An 11,153-nucleotide genomic window follows, 5' to 3' on the forward strand; every position below is an offset into this window, starting at 1 on the left:
GTGGTACAGGCACCTACCCTGGAGATGTTTAAAAGGAGACTGGTCGCACACCTTGCTGGGGTTATTTGACCCTAGCATTCTTTCCTGCCCAGAGCAGGGGAGCTGGACCTGGTGATCTCATGACATCCCTTCCAGCCCTAAATTTCTGTGAATCTGTGATGGAATGCACAATGACTTGGTTGATTTCAGATTTCATGTAGAAATGTTGATTCTGGTTTTCCTGTGTGATTTCCAGTTGATGGAGAATGTAGCCTACCTACCAGCAAGCAGATTTTAAAAATCTTACCCATTATTGCTCCTGTTCAAAGGGCTTATGTGTTGCTTTTGAGTCATTTTTGTATATAGCTGATGGTCAGATTGCAAAATGAGCTGGGACAGACCCATGTGCCCATTGGTTCTAGCTAATTGCTTCTTGGCCTCGTGTGGACTAAGATCAAATGTAATGGCAGTTTTTATAGTGGCAGATATTCTGGTTAGGGGAAACACCACAGTTCAAGCAGTCTTTACTGTTAAACACTCCAAAGAAAGCCTGAAAATAAATACTGATGCAGTATGACTAATAACACAACAGAGTTTGTGTAAGGTGGTATGGGTTTCTTCCAATCTCTACTCTGCTTCCAGAACAGCTCAGACTTTCAGCTTGGCAGTTACATGCACTATCAATGTGATATTTGATATCATTACCTGATGAACTTCTACAACTATGCTTAACAAGGCTGTCTTTTTGCCATGGTGTACAGGTGGCATTAAGGAGAAGAATCTTGTATCGTTAAAACTGTAGCCAAATAATTTTATGATGCCTTCTCATTCTGCCCAAATTTAACTTTTTATTAAATAATGAAAGCACACCCTGCCTGGTGCATGGAGAATAATAAAAATAAATGTCACTATTTGATACCTTTTGATAGCATTTGAAAATCTCATGCTATATATAAGCAAGCTGCAGAACTTGGTTTGGATTTAAATGATAGGATAAAACAGGCATAAAGGAAAGACCTTGATCTGGTAATAGGAAAAAAAGCACTGTGGCCCAGTGCTAGAGGATGTTGGATAGTGTACATAACACTTAAATCCTGTCTGAGCTTAATCATCTTACCATTTTACAAGAACATACTGGCCTTCTGCATAATGACTGATTGCTACAGACCAGTGTAACAGGAAAATACACTGGCATGACATTCAAATGTCTGAAACCAGGTAGCACGGTATGTAGCACAGGCAGTCTTGCAGTAGTTCAAGTGAGTGCTTCTCCATTAAACAAATCCTGTCTTCTCTGTTTTGGTTATATGGAAGTGAATATAAAGAATATGTCTAGCTAAATTTTTAAATCCTGTTATTCTGTTAGTCTGGAAACAAAACCTTAACTGGTCTTCCAGTAATTGTTGGAGTTTTTAAAATACCGATAGAAGCATATGTATTATAAAGGGGGCATTTATGTTGACATGATAACAAATTGACAACTTTTTCCCCCCTCTGCTCAGGAATTTGGTATTCATCATAAGAATTTATAATAAATAAAATGTGAAATTATTTAGAAAAGTGATTGACTTAAGGCCAAGATTTTTGAAAGTGAGTGACCTTAGTTCCCTATTTAAGAGACTAAATATAGGTAGAAGTGTCATGTTCTTCATAAGTGCTGAATGTCTAGCAATTCAAACAGTGACACTGACTCTACATGAGGTCAGTGGGAGTTTCTGGGTGCTCATAGCTCCAAAAAAACCCAAATTGTTTTTATTACTGAGCCTTAAGAATTTGTCTTCAGGCTGAAACTATTTTTAGAAAAAAAGGAGATGTTATTACTTTCCTTGGCAGTTTTGAAGTTTATTTTTTCCCTATGGAGAATGTTTTAAATATTACAGTCTCAGTACTACTATAACTTATTGGATATTACTCTTGGTTGCTTGTTGTCAGTACTTGTAAACTAAAATTCCAACTGCCAGCTCTCTATCTTGAGTTGGACACCTGTGCATCTCAGTTGCATCTTAATTACAGCTTTAGTACATGTTAAATGGATTGGTTGTTGGTGGTGTGCTTTGGGATGTGAAAGGCAGGAAGTAGTGGGGATTTTTAGATTTCAGAATGGAGGCAGAGCTTACAGGGTTAGCAGTTTAGGAAAACTACATTTCTGTTGTAAACTAATCAAAACTCAATTTAGAATTTGATCGTTAGAATTTTAGCAGTTCATGCATACAAATTCATAGCACCTCAAAATAAAGCTTGCATGAATGGATACCATTAGTGGGGGGATTCACATATTATTCTTACCTAATTTTTTTCTTGAAGTTTATTTAAAGAAGGATTCTACTTAATAAACTTGCTCCTATTGCTGGTGGTGGAATCTTTATCCTGAAAAGTAATATCACTTGCTTTAAAATGTTGTAACATTATTTCAGTTCTTTAGGAGTTATTTCTCCAGTATTTTAATACCTTCTAGGCAAAATCAATAGTGATGGCAGAATCACTAATGGACTTCTGTTAATTACTAGAAGATGCAACTCTGACCAGCAGGTGTACACAGAATTACAGAATTTGGCTACAGTTTTAATGTGGTAGAGTTAATTATCTAAATTTCTCTGGTGATTGTACTGTGGTAGAATACAGTTTGTAATAAGCTTGTACATTTTGCTTTGAAACAGGCTGAAACTAAAGCTTAGTCTGTATATATAGAGGCATGAAGGGTTTCAGGTGCGATGGATCACCCAAAAAAAGGGGATTATTTGGCATTTAAAATAAAGTATCCAAATAATTCTGAATGATGCAGCCAATGTTTCCCACACATGATACAGGATAACCACTGGTTAGGCTAGTTTAAATCAAATTAAATTGAAAGGCAATACATTTAAAATAGGAAGAAATGTTTCATACTGTACAGGAGAGATCTTTTGGAGTACATTGTGTCTAGAAGTCATGGTAAATGAGTACTGATCATTTTTCTTGCATAAGTACATGAGTTATTGAATATATCAGCCTCATGTAAACTTATTTACTGTGAAGGGTGGAAAGGCCTCATGTTCCCAGTCAAAAACAAACACTGTAGCAAGCTGAGTAAAGTTTATCTCAGTGGTCAGCAGCCTTTTGGTGGTAGCCCAGAATGACCCAGTCCATGTCTGAGGGGGGCTAATACCAGGACCTGGCTGCTGCTGCAACCGCTTCTTCCTGTGGTCTGGCTGTGGCATGGACAAAGATCCCCACCTGTGAAACACCACTGAAGTTCCCTGGGTCTTCAGGCTGTAGGTTGCTAACCCTTGGTGTATCTTACTATAGATTTAAGGCTCTTGACACTGTCTCCTATAGTACCCCCATGAGCAAGCTAAGGAAATAGTGTAGCTGAAACTATTGTAATGAGGATGCATAACTGAACACAACCATCGAACCAAAGTGTAGTCATTCGTAACTCAGTGTGACGCTGAGAGGAGGTATCAAGTGAGGTTCCCCAGGGGTCTGTTCTGGACCTGGTATTCTTCTGTATTTTCCTTAATGACTTGGACAATGATATCAAGTGTATAGTCATAACGTGGACAATGCCAAGTTGGGTGGGGTAGCAAATACATCAGAAGACAGGATTAGGATTCAGCTGAACCCTGAAAAAACTCATCCAAAATAAATCACAAGAAATTCAATAATGACAAGTGCAAGGTTCTGTATTTGGGAAGGAAAAATCAGATGCCCAAATACAAAATGGAAACAAAATTTTCCAGTACTGCAGACTAGAAAGAGCTAGAGATTATAGCATGTTTCAGCTGGATATAAATCAAGTGTGACATTGCCCAAAAGACTGATTGCAGGCTGGGACCTATTGTATGAAACTCACACAAAGTGATTCCTTTACTCCCCTTAAGCACTATTGAGATGTCACCTAGAATACTGTGTCCAGTTTTGAGCATTGCCCTTCAAGGAAGATGTGTTCAAACTGGAAGAGTCCAGAGGAGAGCCGCAAAATTTTATTAGTGACCTAGAAAACGACCTGTGAGGAAATGTTTGAAGAATTGGGATTGTTTAAGTTACAGACAAGCTTGATGAGGGATTTGATAAATCTTCAAGTACAAACAGATTGCTATAAAGAGGATGGTGACAAACTGTTCTCTGTGCCGTGAGGGACAGGACAAGCTGTAATGGACTTAAATTGTAACAAATGAGGTTCAGGTTAGATATTAGAAAGAACTTTCTAACAATGAGGGTAGTCAGGCACTGGAACAGACTGTCTGAGATGGTTTAAACAGGATGATCCTGCTTTGGACAGGGGGTGGACTAGTCCTGAGGTCCTTTCTAGTCCCATTTTGCATGATTCTTTGATTTCCTGTAGGATTTTTACCTTCTTTGGTTCACCTATCCAAAGTAGGAGGTTGGAAGTTGTTTCAGGTTGGGTTGACTTAACAGACTTGTCTGATGAGGCTATTTGTGTATTCTTTCAAGGCATGCTTAGTGAACTTTTAACTTTCAACACTTTTTTTTTTTCTTTTTTTTTTCTGCAGAGTAATGGAAACCCCTAGAAACACTAACTTCTTTCCCCCTCAGCCAGCCAATGTTTTCTTCCATTTGAAATGTTGTCTAGTTTTGTAAATCTTCTGCTTTCTACATAAAGTCAAAAATACTTTGAGCAAAGTTCGTTGTAGCAGTATTTAAATAATTGCTTCTAGTTTCATTCAAAATCCTTTCCTTCATAAATTTTAGCTTTGGTGTGTCAGCCTAGAGATTAATTTTCAGGTTGACATTTAAAAAAACCAGAAAATATCAGTAACTTGCATTGGTAAGACCAAAAGTTTAGGAAAGCATATGTTCAACTATGTATGACCATATGATGTCTCTTTTCAAATATGTAATGCCGATAATTTAGTGGTTGTCCACCTTGGGCTCTATATAAGTCTTTACGTGTTACACTTAAACATACTTAAGTGAGCTGTGCAAGGTCCAAGAAATGTGTAAACTGAGCAAGCTGGAGTTTTTCACTAGCATGAAACTTAAATCTAGAGAATCTTGTCAGCTGTGCAGGCTTTAAAAGCTCTGTATTTGGGGCTGTTTTTTTGTAGCAGGGCATGTGATGTTATAACAACTTTGTGGAAATTACAATATTGTAATTAGTTAGGACAGGAGGGGAAGAATACTGTATCTTACTGAAACTGAAGGTGGAATCTAGGGAGAAAAACACAATTGCCCGAACTGGATTTGGTCCAGAAGTCAGGGATCAAGACAGAGTTCCACAGTTGTTGTTTTTTTTCAATGTTCTTGGGTGGATATGAATTTATCTCTTAGTAGAAGTGCACCAATATGTTGGTGGCATATTGGATTGGTATCACTAAAAGGCTAATTATCAGCAAGCAGCTTTTTTTTGACTGGTATAGCCAATAACGTCACCGATAAATGCTGTGTGCATGCAGCCAGGAATGCAGCCCAGCAGTGTGGAGAGCAGCCTCCTGCTGGCAAGTCAGGGGAGGGAAGGACCATGAGGGGGTCAGCTTGGGGCAGAGAGGAAGGAAGTAGGGCAGGGGTAGGGGCAGGCAGGCAGGCACTGCCCAGCCAAGGCAATGAATGTGACCCTGGAGCAAAGTGGAGCTGCGGGCAGCTCATCCGGGGGCTGTGGGAGGGTGGAGAGGGGGAAGCATGTGGGTCATGTGCCACCCCCGCAGACTTGTGCACGGGGCAAGGGTAGGTTGCCCACTGCGGGCTTGGAGCCATGGGCTGCACCAGCCTCTTCCTGCCGGGGGGAATGCTGCACCAGGGCTGAATTCAGGGCAGGTGGGGGCGGGGCAGGCAGCAGCACTGGGATGGGTAGCTATGGGGCATTTTAGGGTGGCTATAGCCCCCCCCATAGCCACCCCGAGCGCAGCCCTGACCCAACCTTCCCCTTCCCCTGCTGGAAGAGACTGGTGCAACCCTTAGCCCCATGCCTACAGTGGGTAGCCCACCCCCACTCTGCACACAAATCTGGGGGGAACTGCCCCCACCCCCTGTGCTCCCCAGACAAGCTGCCCACAGTTCTGTCCTGCTCCTAGGGTTGCATTCACTGCCCTGGCTAGGCACCTATCCCTGCCCCACTCCCTCCCTCATTGTGCAGGCCTTGATCTGTGCCCCCTTCCTCCCCACCCATTGCTATTGACATACTTTGTGCTATATAGTAAAGGGAGTCTAGCTTATTGTCAATTTAATACTCCCTTTGTATTCTTATCACACAGTTACCTGTTATAAATATTAACTCTGACAGTAGTGGTATTAGATGCATAATAATCTCCTCAGATGTAGCTGTCACTGCCTGACAGATGTATGTTAAACGGTCTCTGTTCCAAAACTCTGATCAGATACAGCATTAATGCCTTGAATGCTCTGGAGGACAGAGATGCCAATTCTAGAATAGTGGGAGATATAGGTTTATAGATAGTAGACTTTGTTAGGTACGTGGGCAGTTGTTTTATAAGTTAGTATATGAATTTCTGGCTTGAAATGCCTATCATTCAGTTGTAGGCAGTAGAAATGTCCTTGAATTAGACTTAAATGTTTGTAAGATAAAATCTTTCTGAGCAGTCTGTATTAAAATACTATTTGCGTACTGAACTTTCAAGTAGGTCAAAATGCCTTGCAGTGCTATTTCTTTTTTAATTGAAAATAATTTGTATTCAAATAAAACAAAGGTAATCACATTTTGGCAATGACTAACTGAAATAATTGCTGTGGTGTATCTTCATAGTGTGTTGAAAAGTTGCTCCTTAGAAAATGAAGAGTGAAAATTTGAGCTGTCTAGTGAAAAATAGGACACTATGTGTCTTCATATATGTACAGAAGTAATGGTTTGAGAAATTTGCAGGCTGTCTTTTAAATGTTTTTCATAGTAGAGATTTTCCATAGAACAGAACAATGTTACAGTCACAAACCTTTCTTTTTAGAAAAGTGTTTAAACTTTTAAACACATTGGGTGCTGACAGACATTTTTTTGGGGGGGAGACTGCGTGGGAGAAGCGCTCTACCAGAAGTAGTAACACGTTACTTTGACCCAGCTTCGCAGCATTGGGTGATTCAGCCATGCTTTTTGGCACTTTAGCTAAAGCTAAAGGTTTTTTCACATCTGCAAGCAGGGAATTAAATTTAACAAAATTGGTTGTAGTTTGTTCTAAAGCATACATGCAGTTCCTCCTGCAGCATCAAGGTTCATTATTTGTAACCTACTAATTTTTGTTACGTGTCCCATTTGTGTAAAAATGTCTGATTGTCAATCACTCAAACTCGGAATCCATCTCTACTCTCAGATAGCAGGTTTTCTCATCACAACTTTAAAGATGTTATAGACCAATCTAGCAATGCCATTGTTCTTTGCTTATGCCTTCAGCGACAACTCTATTGCACTGGAACTGGAACTTTAAACAAAAAAATTGGAAAATGCCCATATGCATCTGAAACATGATCTGGAGGATTAACCAGAGCAAAATTATAGAATAAATCTTTTGCCTTGTACTTTTGTATTTAACTTGGAGCTTAGCTTTTTTGCAATGTCAGCTGACTTTCCATTTACTAAAATACAGTGCTATCTTAAGTGTGGTTCAACGTCTTAAGAGTGATTATGTAAAAATAGTATGTTCTTAATAAACACTTCTAATCCCTATGAGTAGTCAGTGCTGTGTTTAGTATGAGGAGAAAAGCTTGGTGAACATAACATCTACAGTTATGTCAGAGCCCTGCTAAGAAGTATAACAGAGGAGGTGTTTGGAACCAACAAAACAAATACAGATTAGATAGTATTAAGGACAACTTTATGGACCTGGGAACAGAATTAAAGACTGGATCAGTACACTTAATCTTCTTGGGTAATGTTCTGTCCTGAGTACAGGTTAGATGCTTGATGCTATTATTGGTTACATTAGGAAGGGGGAGAAGAGTAGGAAGGAAGAGAGAAGAAAATGAGATCAGAATACCAAGATCAAAGAAATGACCTTTTGGCCTAGTATACAAATGGGATTCTGTCTCTTTAAAAAGTTGTTTCCATGTGGTAGGAGCGGCAGAGAAGATGAGTTCAGATTTATTCAGTGGGAGTAGACTTTACACCTATTATTTGAACCTGACCCACTTGAAGAAATATTACTAAACAGTCAGTTTGTCTGGGAGGAAAGAAAAGAAGAAATGGAGGAGTAGTGGGAAAAGACCAGAAATTTATTTTTAAATTAAATTTTGTGCAGTAAAGAGAACATACCAGTGCAGTGCTACAGTGTCTACTCTAAAAATAGAGGAGTTGCAAATTCAAAACCATTCTGATTTCATATTTAAGGTCACCTTAGGTCAACATGTGGCTCTTCCAACCCTTTGTCTGCCTTCTGAGGTAGATAAAATATATTATAGAATCTAGATTATCTTCATTTATATGCATTCTCTTAAGCAAGAAGGTGTTCCTACTGTATGTCTTCATTGTCATTACTATATGTCTTCATTGTCAAGGAGGATTTCACAAAAAAAAAAGTACTCCTTCCCTTTTGGAGTTAAAAACTGTCCTCATTTGTTTTTGGGAGTAACATTCAAGAACCTAAGATGTCAAGTTACAATATCAAATTTTTAAATGTTGGTTGGGATTGGGGAGGAGAAAGGGTTACTCAAAGTAAAATTAAAACAGATTATCCAAAACGATACCTGGGACAGTGATTAGTTGGATATGATTTATTATTCACTTCTATTGACTTTCTGATTTTTCTTGCAATTAGTTCAGAGAAACGGAACAAAAAATGCAATAGAGATTTATTTATTTTTTAAGATTCAGGGAAGTAATCCTACTTCAGTGAAGATTCAGTGAAGTTCTCTTCAGATTCAAGTTAACAGAAGAGAGTAGATATTCAAGTTGTCCATTAAAATAATTAAAACAAACCCTAACAACCACTGTATAGACAGATTTAAAGTATTAAGCAGTTAACCACGCAAAAATTAAATGAAAATAGTGTTTGAAAGTAGACCATGGTTAGGCATGCACATACACACATACATGTGTCCCAATAGTTAGAAAGACAGTACAATCACTCGGTATGGTAAAGTGTTCTAGCTTTTGTAAGAAATGTCTTCTGCATTTTCTCCCATATAGCACACTCCGAAATAAAGGACCTGCCTTGTTTTTGGAAGGCAGTGTGTAGAAAGAAAGACTTTTTGGGAATGCTTGTACTGGTGGTAGAGATGCTAAAAAAGGTTAAATCTGTTAATTGCAAATTGTTTGTTGCTATCCTTTATGACCGGGGGGGGGGGGGGAATTAGTTCGCTTTTATTAAATTGGATTGCTTAACATAATTAGCATAAGCGGCTGGCAGTAGCTAAAAAGTACTACTTTTTCTTCTTCTAACAATAGCAATATTTCACCAAACTGAAATGACTGAGTGGTTAAAAGAAATAGACTTTTTATCTTCCAGCTTCATTTGACAAGTGTCAGTGTAGATCTTCTTTAAATTTTTGCTTTTGTACATGTTGACTTTTTTTTGAGGGGAAAGGCGGTAGGGTGTGGGAAGGGGGAAGGGCACCTGGGCTTATATGTGAATAAATCCATCAGTTCCTTGTCAGTGGGCGTGTCTACACGTGCTGATTTAAGGTGCATTAGCCATTTTTTAGGATTCATTAAGGCTGCGGGTCTACACGTGCATGCTGTTAAGGTGCCTTAAAAATGGCAATTTTAGGCTAATCACGCTTAAGTTTTGATATCTGTCATAAGGCAAGTATCAAATTTAGGCACAATTAGGTAAAGCACCTTCATTCGCGTGTAGACACCTTAACGCCATCTGTGTTGACTAGACACCCTAATGCTGTCTATGTTGACTGAGCGGGCCAGAGCCTAGCCTGTGGGGCTCCATGCTGTTGCCAGGCACCCGCAAGAAGACGAGGCAGGTGCTGTTCTCCAAGGTGCAGATGCTGGAGCTGGAGTGGCAGTTCTGGCAGCAGCGATATCTGTCGGTGTGCCAACTGACTTGGGACTAAGGATGCAACATGGGTGGGGCAACACAGGCAGGGGCTCAGCTTTCTTCTTGGCCCACCAGATCCAAGGCCGAGCCCCTGCCCACGTTGCACCCAGCCTGCCTGTCAGTTTATTTCCTTATTAAATATTTCTGCTGGATGGATAGCCAAGATGCATGAAATTTGTAGTATTTTCCAGAGGTAGCAATAAATCTCTCTTTAGTGGCTGGAGAGCCTGTTTGTTTAGTTTTTATTTGTGAGGGACTTTTCTTCAGAACAGATCTGGGATCTTTTAGTCTGACCTCACATATACTAAATTTTGGTAATATTTTAGGCTGTTGTATGTTGTGAGGCCGTACTGTGAAAGTTTTCTAGCGTTTTTTCTAACAATTGATTTCTTTTTTACTGTTGGAGTGCATTAACTGCAACTACATATGATGGCTATAACCACCATGCAACCCGAAGTTTAAAATGAGGCATAGAAAACTAACATGACATTGCTATTTGATTTCTCAAATTAAACATAACCAAATGCATTTTTGTTGCAAACAATGGTCATCTAATAATTTGGACGATAATGTGTAGGTATGATTGAAGTCTTCTGTGAAATGTTGGAAAATGGGTAGTTTCTATTTGATTATTACTTTTCATTCTCCCTCCCTAATTCAAAGTGGTCTGGATTATATCAAACAATAGATGCTGATTTACGATAAAATCATTCTTATTCACAGGTTCCTGCTTCAGTGTCTTGAGGATCTTGATGCTAATTTGCGGAAATTAAATTCTCGTTTGTTTGTGATTCGTGGACAGCCAGCAGATGTGTTCCCTAGACTCTTTAAGGTGAGCTCTAATATTTTTGGAAGAGCATGTTCTTAATGCAAATAGTATAGGTTTGGGTTTTTTTTCCACTGTGCACTGTTTCCACTCCTTTCAGAATTTTGGTATTCAGTATTGAGTAGTTTACAGCTGGGAGTGCTTGCATCCTCTTGTCCTTTAATTTGTCACTTTCTAATCTAGTCACACTCCGTGAATGCCTGAGTTTCAGATTAGAGATTTTGATCAGACTTTTTTGAAAAAAGTGTTTTCTGGCAGCTTAATTTTGATGACTGATGCCATATGAGTTAATCGAACTGTTTTAACTTTGCTATTGCTCTATGTAAAGTATAACTTGCTGAGTATATAGAACAGAATGCCACTCCTCTTTCCTCTCCCCGCTCTCTCTCCTTCTCCCCCCCTCCCCCCCACTGAGAGAG

General features: G+C 39.3%; 1 protein-coding gene across 1 annotated transcript in view; it reads left to right on the forward strand.

Annotated features, from left to right (window-relative positions):
- CRY1 (cryptochrome circadian regulator 1) overlaps positions 1 to 11,153 on the forward strand; it is a 62,374-nt gene that overhangs the window by 20,672 nt on the left and 30,549 nt on the right. Inside the window, exon 2 of the mRNA XM_006024277.3 lies at positions 10,632 to 10,740. Coding sequence (XP_006024339.1) covers positions 10,632 to 10,740 — 109 coding nt within the window. The remainder of the gene's footprint in view (positions 1 to 10,631; positions 10,741 to 11,153) is intronic.

This window comes from Alligator sinensis, unplaced genomic scaffold, assembly GCF_000455745.1.
Source record: "Alligator sinensis unplaced genomic scaffold, ASM45574v1 scaffold267_1, whole genome shotgun sequence".
In the NCBI taxonomy this organism is placed as follows: Eukaryota; Metazoa; Chordata; order Crocodylia; family Alligatoridae; genus Alligator; species Alligator sinensis.